The 20,539-nt window shown below is 36.3% G+C and overlaps 5 protein-coding genes across 7 annotated transcripts; 3 read left to right on the forward strand and 2 right to left on the reverse strand.

Annotated features, from left to right (window-relative positions):
* The first annotated feature begins 1,325 nt into the window (after window positions 1-1,325).
* Window positions 1,326-4,296, forward strand: LOC140977358 (probable isoaspartyl peptidase/L-asparaginase 3). Its single transcript, XM_073442085.1, has 7 exons — window positions 1,326-1,492; window positions 1,992-2,163; window positions 2,411-2,475; window positions 2,583-2,975; window positions 3,064-3,122; window positions 3,577-3,681; window positions 3,788-4,296. The coding sequence occupies exons 1-7, from the start codon at window positions 1,442-1,444 to the stop codon at window positions 4,005-4,007; spliced, it is 1,065 nt and encodes a 354-aa protein (XP_073298186.1). The 5' UTR covers window positions 1,326-1,441; the 3' UTR covers window positions 4,008-4,296.
* Window positions 4,297-6,965: 2,669 nt separating this feature from the next.
* On the forward strand, window positions 6,966-8,821 carry LOC140977359 (GATA transcription factor 21-like). Its single transcript, XM_073442086.1, has 3 exons — window positions 6,966-7,453; window positions 7,557-7,955; window positions 8,148-8,821. The coding sequence occupies exons 1-3, from the start codon at window positions 7,292-7,294 to the stop codon at window positions 8,520-8,522; spliced, it is 936 nt and encodes a 311-aa protein (XP_073298187.1). The 5' UTR covers window positions 6,966-7,291; the 3' UTR covers window positions 8,523-8,821.
* A 618-nt stretch (window positions 8,822-9,439) lies between these two features.
* LOC140977352 (inactive protein kinase SELMODRAFT_444075-like) lies at window positions 9,440-14,012 on the reverse strand. 2 transcript variants are annotated; one of them, XM_073442077.1, is made up of 9 exons: window positions 13,909-13,996; window positions 13,329-13,659; window positions 12,557-12,711; window positions 12,361-12,455; window positions 11,337-12,253; window positions 10,985-11,145; window positions 10,687-10,911; window positions 10,437-10,586; window positions 9,440-10,289 (listed from the first exon to the last, which is right to left on the reverse strand). In XM_073442077.1, exons 2-9 carry the CDS (start codon window positions 13,513-13,515, stop codon window positions 10,254-10,256), a joined length of 1,926 nt encoding a protein of 641 aa, XP_073298178.1. In that variant the 5' UTR covers window positions 13,516-13,659; window positions 13,909-13,996; the 3' UTR covers window positions 9,440-10,253. The 2 variants fall into 2 exon arrangements, with proteins under 2 accessions (XP_073298178.1, XP_073298176.1); XM_073442075.1 differs by having other exon boundaries at window positions 13,329-14,012.
* Window positions 14,013-14,970: 958 nt separating this feature from the next.
* LOC140977356 (protein EFFECTOR OF TRANSCRIPTION 2-like) lies at window positions 14,971-17,212 on the forward strand. The gene is made up of 3 exons (XM_073442084.1): window positions 14,971-15,215; window positions 15,547-15,921; window positions 16,221-17,212. Exons 1-3 carry the CDS (start codon window positions 15,111-15,113, stop codon window positions 16,974-16,976), a joined length of 1,236 nt encoding a protein of 411 aa, XP_073298185.1. The 5' UTR covers window positions 14,971-15,110; the 3' UTR covers window positions 16,977-17,212.
* A 58-nt stretch (window positions 17,213-17,270) lies between these two features.
* LOC140977360 (uncharacterized) lies at window positions 17,271-20,359 on the reverse strand. 2 transcript variants are annotated; one of them, XM_073442087.1, is made up of 8 exons: window positions 19,807-20,359; window positions 19,604-19,689; window positions 18,936-19,014; window positions 18,798-18,857; window positions 18,511-18,632; window positions 18,365-18,436; window positions 18,160-18,272; window positions 17,271-17,550 (listed from the first exon to the last, which is right to left on the reverse strand). In XM_073442087.1, exons 1-7 carry the CDS (start codon window positions 20,161-20,163, stop codon window positions 18,170-18,172), a joined length of 879 nt encoding a protein of 292 aa, XP_073298188.1. In that variant the 5' UTR covers window positions 20,164-20,359; the 3' UTR covers window positions 17,271-17,550; window positions 18,160-18,169. The 2 variants fall into 2 exon arrangements, with proteins under 2 accessions (XP_073298188.1, XP_073298189.1); XM_073442088.1 differs by having other exon boundaries at window positions 17,271-17,600.
* Between the last annotated feature and the right edge of the window lie 180 nt (window positions 20,360-20,539).

Genomic DNA, 20,539 nt, shown 5'->3' on the forward strand with positions numbered 1-20,539 from the left:
AACGTAATAATTTTATGAATAATGCTAAAAATACAACAAATATATTGTATAACGATATTTATAATAATTATATCGTGATATTTTACTATTATATCGTGAGTTTTAATAAATGAAATTTTGTTTTGAATTTTTTTGTATCATAAATTAATTATACAAATTTAGTTGTATATGTAGCATTATTCTAATTTTATCCCAAAACATCTTTCAATCTATTTTATGTAATTACAATAAGGTAAATTTTCCCAAAATATTCATTGACTCATGTATTATATTTTTATTAAAAAGATAATAAAATAAAAAACTTATGTATAAAAATAAATAAAAGATTGTTCTCTAAAATACTTATATAAGATTTATCCCATATATATTTAATTGTTCTTTAAAATGTGGCGCCTAGAAATATAAATAAGATAAAAATAAAAGAAAATGATAATTCCAATATGCATTTAAACTTAGAATTTTTAATTGACGCGAGGAATTTTTTTTAAAAAAATAAATTTTATACGTGAAAATGGACAAAAAAATTAAAGAAATAAATAGAAGTTTTGATTGTCTTTCAATAGCAACGGTTGACAGTAAAATGTTGTCTTGGCACATTTAATATTGAGAGTTGTATATAAAAATTTAAATAATTTTTTTTATTATTTGAACTAATTTTTGGAGTTGAGTTAACTCGAATCTCCGATCGTTAACGGTTATTTTTTCAAGATTTCTGGCTTATATCGTTAATTCTTTTTCTAAGGATAAGTGGTTACTTTTTAATATTGAATTGAATGAATAAATATGCACCATTAAGTAATCACCAAATCATTTACGTAATGTTTCGTGTCTAAATGCTGAAACCCTCCTACACATCCAATAATGTTGTTAGGTTCGTATATCCAATATGCAGAGCATTAGATTCTTCGAGTCTGATGTGGCACTAAAAATCTAAGAGATTCTTCAAGTATCTGATTTGAAATTAGAAGGTTATCGGCTTTGTAAACTTGTATTTTTTTAATTAAAAAATAATAATAAATTTTTCTTTCACTTTAGCTAATAATGATTTTCTGATCATTATTTTATTTTATTTTTATAATTTGCAATATTAAAAAACAGTTGTTAAAAAATATTGATTGCAAATATCAGTTGTTCGAAAATTACATTTATTTGACTGTGGATTTAAAATATAAACTTATTACTTTTTAAAAGTCTTTATTTTTTTGTATGTTTGAAGGTCATTTTGCAATATTTTTATTTTTCAAAAAGATCACAATTCAATTTTCCATTTCAAACGATCTCAGTGCTTAGATTTTGCATCCAACCACAAGCATTTACATACAGAAATATGTGTTAGCCCGCAAAACTTTGGTTCTGCTGTGCAATTTCTATTTAATATTTTTGATTAATTAATACAGAACGGAACTCGAGGGGTTGGGGTGGTCCCGTCTCAACTGCTGCGATGGCCAAACTGTTCATGGCTCTCGTTTTCCTCGGTACACCAATTCCTTCGGTAATTTACTAATCTTTCTCAAATCGCATCTCCTTGTATATTCGTTTGCTGATTTTTGCTTCATTTCACCCCACGAAAGCGCTATCTATTGAGATTCTGGGTTTCAAATTCCTCCTGTGTAAGACTGTGATTTCTTTAGGTTTTTTTCTAAATCATGCCGTGCTTGAGGCGATATGAATTAATTTATTCATCAACATATTATACCTAAAAAACGGAATTAGAAAATACGACATGAATGTATGCAGGCGAGGATTTCTTTGTATCATTCTACGTGTCTTCTTTTTCTATGTGGCGGGCAAATTATAAGAGAGAGAGAGAGAGAAGTGTTGAATTTTGTCAGTACTCGGTCTAGATGAGGATTCGATAAGTTTACATGAAAATAATTCTGTGGTGCTCAAGCGGCTACCTGAGCATGAATTGTTCCAACTAAGCTCAAGATTTCTCCAAGTATATATAAAAATCAATTTCAAGCGCCTCCTTGTCATGTTTCTTTGATCAGGCATTTGGATATGAAGTTAAGAATGCAGATAAGTTCCCAGTCGTTGTTAGCACCTGGCCCTTCTTGGAAGCTGTCAGAGCAGCATGGAAGACAGTTTGCAGAGGGTTTTCAGCAATGGATGCAGTGGTAGAAGGTTGCTCTGCTTGTGAGATATTAAGATGCGATGGTACAGGTTGGGATCCAGTTACACACTTCCCTCTTGTTAATAGAAGAAAATAATATAGAAACTGATGTGCATTCTGATATCCACTGTAAATGAACTGTATTTACGTAAATTTTTTGTCTACCCGATAAATATTAAGTTTCAATATTAAGAAACATCATTGCATTTCTCGTGAGGCATTTTGTTTGATAGTAGTGTACTTAACTCTCTGTCTTGTTCTTTTATGGTCATTTTCACTGATCATCTCCATGAACAGTTGGTCCTGGTGGAAGTCCCGACGAAAATGGAGAAACTACCATTGATGCTATGATCATGAATGGTGTAAGTCATGTGGCAGTTATTTGTCAAATATTGAATTATTCTTTCTTGATATGTCTACAAAGTGAAGCATAGAATGTTTAGCTATGTTTCTGCCAAGACATGAATAGGTGACGATGGAGGTTGGAGCTGTTGCTGCAATGAGATATGTGAGTGAAGGCATCAAAGCAGCAAGATTAGTGATGCAACATACTGAACACACCATGCTTGCTGGAGAGCAAGCATCAATATTTGCTATTTCAATGGGTCTTCCAGGTCCCACAAATCTGAGCTCCAAAGAATCAATAGAAAAGTGGATAAAATGGAAAAATAACAAGTGCCAGCCCAATTTCAGGAAAAATGTTCTGCCCGTTGATGATTGTGGTCCTTATCATACCAAGAGTATATTTAATCTTGGTGAGGCGTCATGCACAAATACTAAGAGTGCCGTTGCTGATAGATCAGGGTCGTACCAGTTTGGCATCCACAACCACGATACAATATCACTGGCTGTTATTGACAAAGTAACTTCTTTCCCTCTTTACAGTTTCATTTGTCCCTTTGGGTTTGGATTCATCGTCAATTTTTCCCACTGTATCTATTTTTTTCCAGTCGGGAAACATTGCTGTCGGTACATCAACTAATGGGGCCAGTTTTAAGATTCCTGGCAGGTAATAATAGGAAGCCAATGATCATGCAATAACTTGTCTATATTATTTACCAATGTGAGCATCTTTAACTTATGTGAGAATGTTACTTTTATGTAAAAGATGAACGAACTATTTTTCAACAGTTATGCACATGTTTCCAGGCAATGGCTAGGTTAAAAAATTTTAGTGAACAAAAACTTGTGATCTGTACGAGTTCCTGAAAATTCCGAAAAGGAAGCCTAGAAAGAAGAACTTATATGCTGTATACATGTTAAAAGGGCCTTCTATAGCTTGTAAATGAAGGGAAGCCATTATACAGGACACTCTGAGATGATTGTCTAAGACGTGTTGAACATGTGTCTGTAATATACAAAACATGTAGTGAATGGATAATGGGATAAATCAGACCACAAATGTGAATACAGTTCCAACATGAGTAAACTCGAATACCAACAAAGATTTCAATTGCTATCAGGGTTGGTGATGGTCCTATTGCTGGGTCTTCAGCGTACGCTGATACTGAAGTTGGAGCATGTGGTGCAACAGGGGATGGTGATGTCATGATGCGCTTCCTTCCATGGTATATTTTCAAAAGACACTGTATATTGATTCTCCTGTGTGGCTTATGATTTATGATGATTCCTGAGTTTTGTGAATGTAAGCATTGTCCTATCTATCTTCTTTAGCTATCAAGTGGTGGAGAGTATGAGGTTGGGCATGGAACCCAAGTTAGCAGCTCAGGACGCCATAGCAAGAATCGCTAGGAAATACCCTGATTTTGTAGGAGCTGTTTTTGCTGTCAATAAGAGTGGTGCCCATGCCGGTGCATGCCATGGATGGACTTTTCAATATTCCGTGAGGAGCCCTGACATGGCTGATGTTGTCGTTTATACGGTCGTCCCATGACAGGCTGAGACGAAAGTTTCAGCTGACATCGAAGTTGGAAATCTCGGGAAAGTAGTCGAGGTCAACCTATGTTTGATTTCTGGAGCAGGAGGGGATCTTTCTGAAGATGATCTGTCTCAAAGCTTTCTCTAAATGTATATACTGTTGAATTTCTTGGATCTGTCAGTTGAATGACCGTTTGTACACAACTCGTCTCATACACCGGATTTAGTTGAATAGGCGCATGAATCCATAAATTTCGATGGGGAGTGTAACTATGTAAGTCGTGATGGAAAGTATAATGAAAAGGTAAAAAGATGAAATAGTGGAATCAAATTCTTCTTTTTTTGAAAACTCAGTAATAGAGAATTGTAACAAAGAAAATATCAAGTAATTATAATGAAAAGGTAAAAAGATGAAATAGTGGAATCAAGTTGTTCTTTTTTTGAATACTCAGTAATAGAGAATTGTAACAAAGAAAATATCAAGTAATCTTTTTGAAATTGAAATAAATAGCAGGAAACCCAAAATTTTATTCGGACCGGGTTAAGACTGGAACCTGTTTAAAGGTTAGAGCTTATTCTTGTCTGACCCATTTGGTGCTGGCCCAGATCAGACTCATTGAAAGCCCGATGGAGGTCCTCTTCTTTTTGATTTAACCGATGCAACTGAAACTATTTCCTCTAGGAGAAAGTGGACTTCGTGTGCCAAGTGAAACTGAAGACTGGTGATTATCTGTTCAAGTGCATTAGAAGGCTTCTTCAACTTCTCCAACTCGAATTCGATGGAGATGGTTTGCTGATGCAAAGGGATCTTCTCAGCAGAGTGATAAGGTACTGGAGAAATAAAGGACAGAAGTCTTTCAAAAGAACTAGGATCTGGACTTTTTGCGTAATTCTTTGAATGTATAAAAAGCTTCCTATCTTTTAAACCTTCTTTCGTGCCATTTTTAGGTCTATCTATCGCCAATGTATTTATGCGTTTGCGAGGTGCATCATATAACGCAACCAGTGGCGGAGCCACATGCTTTAAAGCTCCGGGTGGTCCAATTTTTTTTTTAAAAAATTTATATATAACTTTTATATAATTTTGGAATAATATGATATTAGTCTGCGTAGATCAATTTAAAATATTAAAAGATTTTAGAATTTAAAATTTTAGTTCGGACAGATTCATATTTCTGACTCTATCACTGAACACAACGAGACATGTTTGAATTCGATACGGCCTGCCTAGAAGATTAAAAGACAAGCCAGATTAGGTGTTACAGAATCTGCCTTCCCATTCATATGTATACCTAATACCTACCTACACATGCATCATAAGTTCAACAATGCCACCCATTTTGACAAATATAACGTACTTGATGGAAGGAATATCTTAAATATCTCCATATATGCGATAAATTGTTACTAAAAAAAAAAAACAGGGGGTAAGTGTAATGAAATGAGAGGGGAGGGACATTTCCGTCATTCAACATGAGCATGTCCTGTAGCTGAAAGGCTGTGCCCCTTGAGATTTTGAAGCAGCAACGTGAAAAGTACCTGCATTTGGACATATGTTATGCTGACAGCCAATATGATAATTAATATTTTTGCCCAATTCTCCACATTTACAGTAGTGATCCTTAACCTACCTACGTAGTCCGTCTCCTGCTCATATAAATTCTTTCATTTTTCTACTTTTAAATCCATAACCACGTTAACTAACATGTCGTTAAATATATTAAAAGAAAAAAATTTGAAATGAATTGGATATTACATGATAGGATATTTTAGTTACTAAATAAAATAAGATTGGAAATCAATTTTAGTTACTAAAATGGTCACCTTGGTTTTCACACATACAGTGCCCAATATGACAAAATACAATGGCAGTCATATGTATTATTATTTTATTACTTTTGTTTTTCACTTTGTCGTAGCTAGGGCAGGACAAAGTTAAACATTTATTACTCTTTTTTTTAATTAAATATTTGTTACGAATCTGTTACAAGTATTATACTATACGTATTTAATTATTAACTTTTTCGAAAGATATTTTTTTAAATAAATATCTAAAGTTAAATATTTAATAGGATATAAGTATATTAAAATGGATATAAGAAATAATATGCGAGATTAAATGTAAATAATCAATCATATTTAATATATCTGAGTAATTTACTATTATAGATGTTTTCATCAATATTTTATTACACATAAAATTCATCATTCTAGAGAAGCGGCTCCCCCAGCTTTTTATTATGATCGTAAGATAGATAATGTAAACGTATAGATTTACATCAATTTTTTTTTAAATACAAAGTATCGCTAATTTTGGTGAATTGCCATTTTCTGTGGTCCTCAAAATTCTCGCGTACCAATGGGAAAATGAAAGAACGAAGATATATATAATTATATGAATGCCACGATTCTTTTTTCGAAACTTTTAAATGAAATATATATATATATATATATACACACACACGTCTGGATTTAAGAATTCGATTGGTTGCAAAAATTTTTAGGAAAATTTCAAATTGATGAATAAAAAAAAGCAAAGGATCGGGAAATTTTCTTCCCTTTATCTCTTTCTACTTGTTATAACGATGCGCATAATTTTCGTTAAAATATCGCTTTAGAGTGTGATTAAATGCATATTTTTGGAAATTAATTATTCGCCAAAACTTGTTATAAATTAACTCTTGAATAATATAAAGCCGCAATAATTTATTGTATTTGTTCATGTGAATGTGGGGAGAGGCGTTGATGACTTGTGTCTGTCAAAGACATTTAATGCCTTGTGTCATCGAGAATGGTATCATGCAACGCCATTATATATATATATAGAGTAATTCTTGTATAGTTTTTGATGTGTTGAAACACTTTTAAATTATAAAATTGTTGGGGTTATTTGTCAAAGCCATTCTATGCCCGTGCATATATATATGATGTTAATTTGTTATGCAGGAATATTACACAACTACTGGTGTTGGATTTGCGGCAATATATCAGATTAGTTAACTATGTGCTCTACTAATATATGTTTTTTTTTTCTGGTTAAAGAGATAGGGTTCTTTCAAATGGTCGTGTGGTAGTATTCTACTCCTTCCTTCTGTATTTTTGTCTCTTTTCCGTAATAATTTGTTTGGTTGTCATCAAGTCACGCCAATCTTTAATCCTCTCCATGTATTTCAAGTCCCTTCTTCCTTTTAAAGAGTTGTAAAATCTCGTTTCATTACTCCTTTTTTGCCACCATTAATAGGCTTGTACGTTTAAGCAAGAAACTGCGCCCCCTTTTTGGTTTCTCAATTTTCTGCGCCAATGAACTTAAACATATCTCCTTCCCCTTTTACTGTAGAGCAGCAGATTAATGGAGATATTGATCAAAACCCTTTTTCATGTCAGTTTTTATACAATTCGATGCAAAATCATACTGCAGGATACTGTGATCACCAATTATACAAGCTCCAGCATCGTCAACAGGTGGGTCATGCGCTCCTTTTTGGAGATATTCTTAAATTATAGCTTTTTAAAGAAGATTATGTAAGACTGATAATGGTTTCTGAAAATTTGAACTGATCACCAGGAAGGTAACTTTAGTTTTCGCGGTGGATCATCATCATATAACATCAAGAATAAGGCTGAACCTGGGATAAAATTAACTCTTTGGAACGAAGAAGATCATCATGTAACTGATAAAAGCCATGCCACTAAGGACGAGGCTGATTACAAACCTGTGCAATGGGTGCCTTCCAAGATTATTCTGATGCAGAAGAAGATGAAGAATTTGAACCCGAATCACGTGACCTTAAAAATAAACAGCAGTGTAGCGAACGTGATTGACGATCAAAAGATCCCGGCATCAGTACACTCGTGGGAAACGGATTTAAGTAGCGGCATTTCATACAGTAACCCTATCAGGGTTTGTTCTGATTGCAACACAACAAAGACTCCTCTTTGGAGAAGTGGTCCTAAAGGCCCAAAGGTACGTAAATCTTTTTCTTTATACAGTCGCCATGTTTAGGTTCCAATACATTAAATTCGTACCCTTTTCCAGTTTCCGACAACCTATCTCCTACTAGAGGTACCATAGGAATTTCACAGGCTCGACTAAATTACATTGTATTTTTAGCTGGGAATTAAACATGATCATCCATTAACTTTGCTGTTTCTTCAGTCACTTTGTAACGCATGCGGAATTAGGCAAAGGAAGGCGAGGAGGGCCGCCATGGCTGCTGCTTCGGCTGCAGCTAACGGCATGGCGGTTGTGTTGACCGACGAGACACCATCATTGAAGACGACGATCAAGCTGAAAAAGAAAGAGAAGATAAGTAAAAAAGGGAATGCTTCAAATTTCAAGAAACACTGCAAAATGGCAGTCACTGCCTCTGGATCTTCTTGTAATGGATATACAAGGAAGAAGCTTGATTTGGAGGATTTCTTGATAAATTTGAGCAAGAATTTGGCATTTCGATTCCGGGTTTTTCCACAAGACGAGAAGGATGCCGCCATCTTGCTTATGGCTCTATCTTCCGGACTGATTGATGGTTGAGTTAATTAATCAAAATTAATGGGATTAATTAAGAAAATTACGAGTCTTTTCGTGATCGATTAATTAGTAGTGTTTAGGATAATATCCAGTGGAGTGTGATTTGATGTGTTATTCTTAGTTAGGATATTGAGTGGCAAAATAAAATAATGAAATTGAGTGGCGATTTGTAGACCTTTGGATGGATTTGTACGAGTAGAAAACCTAATTATATGGATCACTCGTTCATATTTCATCCATTGGCTTTTAGTTTCATATTCAGTTAGTTCAATGATAAAGTAGTAGTAGCACTTGTATATCAATTTTGTTGCAGTACTATATATAATTCCTTCCGTTTTCATTAATATTTGGGACCCAAGATTCACATGCACACAAGCGAATTACTTTGAAATGTACTTGCATAAAATACTATATCAAATGCAAATGAATCCAATTCAATATCTAGTATATTTTCCATATAGAGAAGAAAGTCACTTTGCTATTCTAACTTTATGGAAAAGTTCATTTAAATGGGATAAAGCTAGGAGTCATTTAAAATATATGATTTCAAATTTTTTTCCATTGTTAAACAAGTTACATAGATATCAACTGACTTGGATCGATATTCTAAGTATTTGAAATTCATTGTTATTAGTATAATTGTGGTGTAAATAAGTAGAGAGATAGATCGAATTTTATTTGTACGTCATTGAATAATGAAATTACATTTATATTCATGTATTTCGAATCCTTCAATACAAACACAATAAAACCTTCTAAGTAAGGGTTTTCCATTGAAAAACCTTAGAGACTAAAATTAAATAATCATCCTTTCCTCATTTCATTAAAAAAAATATTTATTTATGTTCTGCTTCTCGTATATTACTTTATTCACAGTTTACATATGCACTAATTACGTCAACTATAATAATTTATGTAANTATCCTTTATTCTCCTTCTGCATATATATTCTCCCCGGCCCCTCCCCGGAGAAACGTTGCTAAAATGTCTACTGCGTATGGCACAATCTCAACACCACCACACCAACAGATTCACCATTTCTTTCCCGCGCCAGGCAAAGGATCAGATCTGGCGTCGGAATCATGCGTCCATGGAAACAAATGGTACCATGCTCGATGCCCGAAAGCTTCAATGTCACCCTCCAACGTGCCAAAACCAAAACATCCTATTTCCAGGTTAATTACATGATTGTAATCCTTTTCATGGTTCCTTAGCCTGTTGTGGCACCCTGTCTCCATGGTTGTGTTCATCTTCACTATGGGTGTGTGGCTCTTTCTGTATTTCCTTCGGGATGCACCTGTTGTGTTTCTTGGGTATGGAGAGCGTGTGATCTTGGTGGTTCTGTCGATCTCTACGGTGGTTTTGTTGCTGCTGACGCATGCAACTGTGTTCTTGGCGACGCTGGCGGTGGGGTTGGTGGTGGTGGTGGTGCTCCATGGAGAGGAGGACGAATGATTAGTTTTCTGACGAGGAGCAGGGAGTCAAGAGTGATGTGAGCGTGGATCTAAAAGAGACAGCTTCTGCTTCTTATTCTTCACCACTTTAGAATCAAATATTCATGAGTGCGTGCATGTAATGTTGTGGGACTGTGGCATTGATTAATATATATCTGTGGGATCGACTAAGTGTATATACTTGAGAAAAATACATCTATATAGATTCTTGTATATATAATTCTTGAACGCAATTGCTCACATGCTGACATTGTCGGCGGCCACCATCTCCTTATCTTCATCAGATGTATGTGTAATCTTCCAGCATTCGAAGAACCTATAGTTCAAATGACGCAACAAAAAACTCGTGAAATTCGAAGCCTTTTAACTCGAGCTTTTGTAGCATAAAGCAGTTTAGTATTCCCTTTTTAAAAAAAACTTGAGTTTAATGTTCTTGGTTTTCCTCCAAATGAGTCATTTTTACCTGAGACATTCGAGGCCTTGACTCAGGGTCACGTTGTATGCACAAGGAAGCAGCATGTATCATGCCCTGAACCTCAGTTTCTGAATAGCAGCCATTCAAACGTGGATCCACAAGTTTCCAAAAGGCATTCTCTTCGAGCAGAGGCCGTGCCTGCTCCATCCAGAAATAAACACAGCAAGATAAACGTGGCATCAATGTACTTAAAACTTGGATGAAATATAGTAACACAACTTTTAAGAGCAATACCTACCCATTCTGTGAGGCATTGCTCGCCTTTGGGAAGATTTATATCCACAGCTTTTCTTCCGGTGACAAGCTCTACCAGCACCACACCAAAAGAATACACGTCAGCTTTATCGGAGACTTGACCTGTTTGAGCATATTCTGGAGCCAAGTACCCAAACGTTCCGATTATTCTTGTTTCGGCACCCGAATCCCCATCTGGTTGAAATCTTGCTAATCCAAAGTCTCCAACCTTTATCATGAAAGTCAACATTTGAACATCTGAATAGTTCAAATTCACATGTTTAAAAGACGCGACAACGTACTAGTGGCTCAAAATCGTGCGTGAGCAGAATGTTGTTTGGTCGCATGTCACGATGGACTATACAGCCAATTCTGCACTCCTCATGGAGATATCTCAACCCTCGAGCAGCTCCAATAGCAATCTTTCGGCGTGCAGTCCAATCCAACGGATCATAGCTGTGGCCTGCAATTTTAAACCCGAAACGGATCAATTCAAAAGAAAAGCTTACATTTATGATAAGTTTTGATCAAATTAGAACAGTAGAAAAACACTTGTGATCTTAATCAAGACACAATGAGTCTATGTTCCTGACAGAAAACAAAACACAAGAATAATTTATGGCCAAAAAATTTATGGTGCATAGTCCCACATACCATAAAGATGAGAGTCCAAAGAACCATTGCAAATGAACTCATAAACTAATAACCGTCTTCTGTTCTCCAGGCAGTATCCAATCAGCATCACAACATTACGGTGCTGTGCACAGCTCAGGACCTGCACTTCTGAGCAAAATTCACGATCACCCTGAGTACTAGCCAATTTATGTTGCTTCACAGCTATGACCAGACCATCAGGTAACACTCCACGGTGTACAGAACCGTATCCCCCCTCAGCCAAAAAGTTATCCTTCGAAAATACACTAGTAGCTTGTTCAAGCTCAGCATATGAGAACAATCTTGGCGGATTCCCAAATGATGGTGTTTTATGCCGACATACCGTGCAAAGTGGAGGAGGGTCGTGCCGTGCATTTTTATTTGGTAACATAATCTCTCTCACATTCTTGCGAAAATCTTGATTCCTTTCACTTTGTGCTGTACTGCCTGGTTCTTGTATACTTTCATTTAACTGCTTTGAAGATTCATCTGCAGAACTCAGATCTTCGATCCATTGCTGAGAACTTATACTCGTCGAAAGAGAGCTTGGATTCTCACTGGCTGACTCCGAGTCAGATTCTTCAAAGTCATGATGTCCCCTTAATGATGGTAAAATATTGTTCACCCTTAAATCCCAATTAATTTCAGAAAAGCTGGAAATTGAGGATATCCTGTCAACCGTTGTCTTGAATGATGTGTGCTCAGGGCTGCTTGTTGGAGTCACATTTAGCACTTTCATACTGTTGAATTCATCCTTGAGATATTTCATAGAAGATGCTGAATCTGGAAGTGTATTAATTTCCTTCTCAGTTGGTTCAATCAAATTCAGCCGAAGAAGCTGTGCCTCGGAGTTTTTCACAACCACAAGATTGCAGTCAAGCTGCTCCATGCAAAAGTTTGCTTCCTTTTTCATTCTCCTGTTGAACAACAATTTAAAAAGACACTAAGCGACATTCTTGGAGATTTCGGGTTGCTGGATAAAAAAACATTCAATGCAAAAGATACTGTGTGTATTAACTATTACTTTTCCAATACAACCCATTTTGTTTGAGTTCTCTTGGCTTCAGATGCGACTACTCCATCTTCAGACTCGTAAACCATTTTCATCTTCACTCTCACCTATGCAAAAAATCTTTGTTATCACTGAACTTGTGACCAATGAGAAGTAGAACAGAGGATAAAAGAAACGAAGGACAAGGCAATCCAGGTAATTAGAGAACCTTCTCTGGATCATAAATATCTTGGAGTTGACTCATCATCTGGTTGCATAACTCAGTAATATGATCCTTCTGATCTAAAACAGTTCCCGACATTGATCTCCAGCTACCAGTCGAGCAATCACTACCAATTTTCGGAAAACCCCATAGCTTTTTACCTAAGAAAGAAAGCGCAATGTTAAAGATATACAAGCAAAAAAATGTTTTAGAGAGCCTCATGTGGTATGGAACTTCTGGATATGAAGACCACGTGTATATATAATTTTTATATGCATGGATCCCGTGAACCAAAATTTCCAAATTAATTCAACGCAGCCTTAAAGCAATAAGATAGTATCTAGACCGCTGATGAAACTTGTCTCAACTTCTCTCACATTCATAAATATACCTCCCTGGATGATGCTGTGAACAAAAGACACCCAAAAAGAGAGTTTCAATAGTATTCAATAAATGAGTATTGCAAAAGTTTTTATACTTGCTCGAAAAAAGAACCAATTAAAGAATAAAAGAGCATTATGCTGTGCTGCCTAATTTTTTAGACTAACTTCAAATCAAATTTGAGCTGATGAAATTAGGAAATCCATATAAATCACAAAAAAAAAAACCTAACAGCCAGAAGAACTAATAGAGTAGAAGAAATCACTACTATATGCAAAAGGAGCGTGAATTAAAACAATTAGGTCTTGATATCCATTTTCAAGAATAGACAAATTAAACCTAAATGGCCAGTAATTGTATGTAAACCACTGCATGAAGAAGGCAGTCAAGATTTTACTTGAGCTATGAATTGGAATAACCACCAGCAGCCTAACACAATCCCCTGGCTTGGCTACATTAGTTAAAGCCCACTTCAAAGCAGTTCTTGAAATTTCTTTAGAAAACTTCACAGCAACAACAACGACACTCTTCTCCACATCCAATTCGCTGCTTCTAAAATCCCCAATCTTTTGCCTCAAACTCATCTCCTCTCGGCACAAGAAAACACAAACCCTCAACAAGAAATGGCTTCAGATAATCAAAATCCTAAAACCCTCTTCACCCAACTTCAATTTCCTAATTTTCAAAATGGTCGCTCCTTTAGCGTGTCATGCATCACCACATTGTTCCTGAACAAACCAACGAGCATAAAGTTTTCATCTTTTTATTATCATTCCACACAACAAATGGATACAAGTACCGGAAAAAGGGTGGCCCAGAAACTAACAAGAATCATCACAAAGTTAATAATCGAAAGTGGCTTTTGCGAGACGCACGGTTCATGCGAGAAGTGTGATTAAAACACTAAAAAAACAACAAAAAGGGATGCCATCATTCACGCAAAGCCTGCACATTTGTTTCGGTTGGCTTGTTCTTACTTGGGTGGCATGATTTTCCACAGTTAATCATTTGCATTGAAGACAATTGAGAAAATGCCACAAAAAGAGACCCTTTTTCTTTTCTTTTTTTTTTTTTTGAAAGTGTAATGGATGCTCAAGCCAAAGCAAAGCCACGTTAGCGGAGCCCACTACACACATCAGAACAAACAGATTAGGTAATAATTCAGCTTTTCTCTCTCCTTATCACAATTTATAATAGCATTCTTCTAAACAATAAAATTTAAAAAANAAAAAAAAAAAAAAAAAAAGACATTGATCCAAAATATACAAAGAGGACAATAGTAATCATTAACCAGACCTATCACACAAATAATATATACACACATTAAATATGTAAAATTAATTATATTTTTAAATATTATCTTATAGTAAAAAGGGACGGGATCTAAAAATTCTATATTGCATAACTTAATAAATAAATAAATATAGATGATTTTTTTTAAGGAGAAGTTGGTGAAAAATCCTCAATCAAAATATTTCTTTGGGTTCACTCCCTACCCACAAAATTGTAGTACTATGTCATACAAAATGTGGTACACTTCATGTGAAAATGTGGTACTAAAAAAGTACCCAGGGACTGAACACAAAAAAAATCAACGGCTGGGGACTGAATGCCAATTTCCCATTTTTTTTAATGATATGAAAATCCACAGCAGCTATTCTTTAGTTAGTACACACTGATTAAAACTCAAATTAGTGCAATAACCACAACCTACAAACCACGTTATTCGGATAAACCACACTGAACATATCATGGATGACAATCTCACTCGATAAGATGTTGATAGGGTGAACTGAAGTCCTGACCATTGAACAAATGTTCACCTGCTCCACCAACTCGGATACTGATTTATTTATCATTAATAAGGGTGTTGATGTATTTTTCATTAATAAATAAAACGATATCTCTACCACACAAATTTTAACTTCGGCTCAAAAATATAATAAGGGTATTATTCTTGGGTCTGTTCAATAGATGGAATCCTAGGTTAATCAATAAAGCCCATGGGCCCATTCCAAGAATATGCCGATTCCTCCCAAAGAGGCCCGATACAAAGTGATAACCCATCAAAAATAATTTGTTTTACGATTTAATTAATTTTGTGGGTAAAGCACTTCACTTCGGAGTGAGCTGCAAGTAACAGTCCGAATTTGAATCATGCGATACGGTTGAGTGGTCAATGGGATCTCCGACCGCCATCACATCCACCTCCGCCGCCGGGGGGAGGCTGAAGAGAGAAGAAGCCAGCTCCGTTAAACATGACTCAACTTTCTCCCAATGGAAGGTTAGCAACTCACTCAGATCTTAGAATAGGAAGAAGTCTTGCTTTTTAAAATCACGGGGTAAGCTCGTGCGAGGCACCGAATCCTGTTCTTGATTAAAGAAAATTGAATGTCAATTCCTTGAGATTAACAAGTTTTCATATCCTTACGAGCTTAATTTAAGACTTAAATAGGAGTTATTTGGGATTTGAAGTACATAGAATAGTCAAATGGCTCCTTAGAAAATTCTAACGAATGAAGATTCAAAATGGGTAGTTGAATAAGGGAGTAAATAATGCTGAATTTTCTATGCGGAATCTCCACTATATTATTGTTCTACGTGATATCTGCTAGATTCTAATTGGAGCCTCTGATTGGAAAGACCATTCATTGGGAAAAGAAGGGGCAGTAAGGTACAGGATACATAACCTCCCCAATTGCACTTCTTGTCCCGGAGTTTACGAACTGGGTGTAGGTATATCTCGCCCACGACTGGGGAGAGATGAGCGCAAACTTGACTCGAGTGCTGTGGTTCCTGTTTATCTTGGACAAGCTGACAATGTTCGGAATAGACTTCAGCAGTATGGTCGTGAAGGTGCGCATTTGGGGAATCGATGTTCAAATGGTGAGCCGGTCGGCATTTATCAAAGCATTTTTTCCGATAGAGGCCCTGGTTTATTCACTGAGATATTCTCGAAAGGCTTCCAGATTGTTTATAGATGGGCTCCGGTAAGTTTTCCTTGGTTTGATGAGTAATTGAGTGTATCACTCTCTCCTGAGTTGTTCAGCTTGTCGAAATCGATATGTCTCTTCCTCTTCCCCAAAAATTGACAAAATTTGTGTGTTTACTAAAGTGATCTTGCTCTTTTATTTATTACCTAAGTTCACTACTCTGTGTTATCATATTATCACTTGTAAGATCTACTCCATGGCACCTTGTTACAACATTAGGACTCTATCACTATGTCCTTTATCCACGCACTCGTAGCCATTATTTCAGTTTTTTGTGCCTGAATTTCTTTCAATAGATGAAGAATAAGAAGGATGCCGAGATAACTGAAGCACTGCTCCTTGAAAGATTTGATTATGCATGGAACAAAGGAAGCAATGGTGCACGTCGGACTGATGATATACTAAAGAAACTTGACCTCGACACAAGAGAATCTCTGTTTTCTCTTCTTTCCAAGAAGCTACGACTTTTCAATCGCAAGAGAGTAGGGATTGAAATAAAAAATTGTGAACCATTTTTCTTGGAGAACAGAGACGATTTATGCACTGACATACACGACGGAATATTTTCTAAAATTTTTAAAATTAGGAGGTCCCAGCCAATACTAGTGTCATCTCCATACAGTTCTAGCAATGTATGTGGCGTTGCTATAGGCAATGGATCTGTTTGCACCGAGCCAAGAGTTGAGGGAAGAAAACGATGTCCTGAGCACAAAGGTATGAAAGTTAATGGCTTTACTTCAAAGTTGAAGATAGATAGGAAGGATTCCTCCGATGGCTATCAAAATCATGGTTTGACCCACGGAGTTATTAATCAACCTTATTCTTTCAAGCTTCACATCAACAATAGCAACCATTTAGCTACCACTTGTGGTGTTATCTTGGATGATGGATCGCCTTGTAAGAGGCCGCCTACCCACAGAAATAAAAGATGTATGGTGCATAAAGGAAGAAGAGTTTCTCGATCAACACCTAAGTTTGTAGGAGAAGAAGAGGAACAAAATTCTTTATGTAGCGGCAGGGATGTATGTGGAGTAAAAATCGAAGATGGATAGATTTGTACGAGACAACCTGTTTCTGGAAGAAAAAGGTGTAATTTACACAAAGGCATGAAATGTTTTTGAGGTTACCTGCTGCAGAACTGTACTAAGAAGAAGGCAAGAACCTGCTAGGGAAGACAGTGCTATGCCTTATTTCTTTTTTCTTGCGGGAATTCTTTTTAGGTCTTAATTATATGGTTTCTGAGAGTAATTATTTAAACTACAAAATCTTACAAACTTAATTTTAATTATATCCAGTTTAAATAATTCATAACATTCATTGATTGCATTCAAAATGAGTTCTTGGCATGCCCAAACACACATTTTCCTTTGTGATGAAGAAATATAGTCTATTTGTTCTACTAAAACAAGTTCACCTAACAAAGTAGAAGCGTGAACTATACAATTCAAGCATCATTCTGAAGTATGTGCAGATTAACCCTATGTTAAAACATGTGTGTTGCTCCAGAGATTTGTGTTTAAAGTATACTCTCAAGACTGCTCATCGCTGTCCCTTATGCTGTTTTTGAGCCACTCGAGATACGGGAGGTTGCCGCCAGTTATGGGCAATGCAATCACTTCAGGCACCCTATGCACCAAAGCCATTTCAAAAAGAAAGAAAGTATCGATGGATCATTTCTGTGAAGAGAGATTTTTGAAGGACAGTGGTATCGTGCACTCCAACATAAGGTTAAAACTTTTCTTCCCAAATTAAATAATCTTCTCTGGAAGGTGAGATTAAAATATGAGGTGCCCAAATTCCGATACATGTTAACGTAAGTACGAACAAAAACATCTGAAGAGTTTCTTAGATCAAAACAAAAATGACAATCGTTTATTATTATTTATAGGTTTGTTTTCAATTGGGTTTTGAACCCGAGCCTCCGTTCCATACGTGAGACTTGGTTCCAGATGAACATCGGCGAAAATGACAATCCTTTATTGGCAGGTGAACACAGGAATTTCGGGGAAGAAGATGAGGCTGGGAGAAAGACGATGACTAAACAAACTTGGGGGCAAAGTTTTCAACTTTTCTGAGAACATGACATAAAATTTAATACATATATATTTTTCTTTATATGAGTAGAAAGTGAATCCCTTGCGGGTCTGTCCAAAACACGACCTTAAACTAAACCTACATAATCCAAGTAGTAACAGCTAAATAGATGAAAAGAATCACAGACACTCTGAATTTTACCTTACTGACCCTAAATCTTGTGAGTGGTGTAACCCACTTCCTCTGTTGTTAGGTTCTCGCTCCAATTTCCAAATTCAGTTCCACCAAACATCACTTGCTTGATTCCGATATAGCTGGAACATTTCAACACGAACAAGTAAGAGATGTACAGGAAAACAAGAACTCGGATTTTAAAGAGATGATACATGCAGGTTTGGGCTCTTACTCGGAGCATAATTGTGTCAATGCATTTATCAAAATATCCAAGAGTAATGGTTCACTTGTACCGATATCCACCCTGTCAATGTACAAGTCGATTCAAATATCTATAGACAAACCTGCCCTTAAGCCTCGAGGAGCCAAAAATCTTACCAAATTCGAGCTAGGTTATCTTGAATTTCAAGGTCTCCAATGTTGTAAAATGTGGTTGGTGTAACATTAGCTCCTTGCACAGCATCATAACTCGGTCTTTTCTCCATTGGAGATTGTGACAGCTGCGGGAGATAGAGTGACAAATTACTATTTATACAATAACAATTCTATCCTTGTATGGTGAACAGAAGCTTTTGCCAGTTTTCAGGATATCGTTTTTTGTGTGACTCCAATGATCGCTTTTGTTTTCAAGTATAGAAAGAAACATGTCTTTGAAGGAATCTTACTTGCATATTCATAGAATTGCATCCACCAAGCCGTCCAATAATGTGCCACGAACGAATAGTCTGAATAAAATTTAGATCAACTATATCACTGAGGTTTGGGGACAAAATACAAGAAAAATAAGCTACAGAGTCACTTACATCACGGATCAGAGAAATGTCTTTATCCAACGGGGTGTTATAGAACTCCAACCATATATATGAATTTGAGAAATCAAACCTGGCATTGCGAACAAATAAGCCATTAAAAATTTCACTTTTATAAGATTTCTTGAAAGTCTCAACTTTTATGAAATTCTCGAAATTCTTAAACATCAAACCCAAGATTGTGCACAACTAGTATGCAAACCGTGAAAGTAGATCTGGACAAGTGAAGCAGAATGACAAAAGCATTTGGAAAAACATTATGGGCATTTATTAGATCAACGTTCAGAGGCTACTTCTATAAAAAATGCTGGAGGAAGCATCTTAATAAGGAATCCAACGTTGTTTCATATTGTATAAATACGAGCAACTTTCATCCCTTTTAGCTTAATATTTATAGGGGAAATTGCAGACCCCTAGTTGGTCATATCACGATGACCTTGAGAGTCTTGTGCCGCAGGAATTGTTAAATGCACCCCACAGAAGCACAATACCTTTTGCAATCGATTTTCCCCCTAAATCATAATGCTCTCTGGGGACAACTAGTTGCATCATTCAGTCTCCATTTATTTTGAAATGTTTAGTTATAATCGAACTTGTCTAGCACCAAAAACACAACCTTCTCACAGTCCTACCAACAATGTCAAAAGTCAACATCAACTTACTTATTAAATTTCACTTGCATGGGCTTAGAGGAACCAGTTTTTGTATGCAATATTTTGTTCTTTTTCCTTCTCAATCTGTCCTCCAACTGCCAAATTAGACAAACATGTAAGAAACTCCCATAACCAAGGGCCAAAAAGATAAAAAAAAAATAGAAACAAAGAAATCGCAAGCCAATTTGATGGGGGACAAAGTAGAAGCTTACTTTGGACCTCGCTTTTTCCGGGTTATCGATATAAGAGCCAATAATATCAGCAAACTCAGGGTCTTTATCATAATCCTTTCCTTCGTCTTCCCCACCTTTAAATCCCCCTCCACTCCTTGGATTTAACTCGTCCTTATCCCCATTATCATCCTCGGCTTCACCATCCTGATCACCACCAAAACCATTCATTTCAATCTGGGTTTGCAAATTCTTGGCCCGCAATCGGGTGACATATGAGCACAGTCTGGAAGCACAGTGGTTATGAATCCGAAGACTAGAAGCGAGTATCGTTTTGCAGAAAATTGATGGAGGAGATGCTAGTGGAGGAGGTAAGCAGGACTGGAGGAGGATATACATTAGTTGAAAGGAAGTTTGGAAAACGGAAATGCACCTGCAAGTAGAGAAAGTGAAGAAAAGAGAAACTTAGTTCTGTTTCAGCTCCACGCCATTAATTCGAGAAAGGGAAAGAAATAAGAGACATGCCTCGAGGCGGCAACGGTGGGGTTTCGGTAGCGGAAACTGTGATGATTTCGGAAATGGAACTTTTTTAGAAATTCAGTTTTACTAGATTTATTTTTAATATTAATAATGTAGAGCCCAATTTCCCATCTTATGATGGATAAAGTGTGAGTTAAGCCCAGCCCAGATCAATTTCAAAATAAACTATTACACTCTTTAAGCCCAGACCAATTTCCCAGTTAAGCCCACTTTCGATTACGTTTGTTCGACTATG

Source organism: Primulina huaijiensis, chromosome 5, assembly GCF_012295235.1.
Source record: "Primulina huaijiensis isolate GDHJ02 chromosome 5, ASM1229523v2, whole genome shotgun sequence".
NCBI classification, from domain to species: Eukaryota; Viridiplantae; Streptophyta; class Magnoliopsida; order Lamiales; family Gesneriaceae; genus Primulina; species Primulina huaijiensis.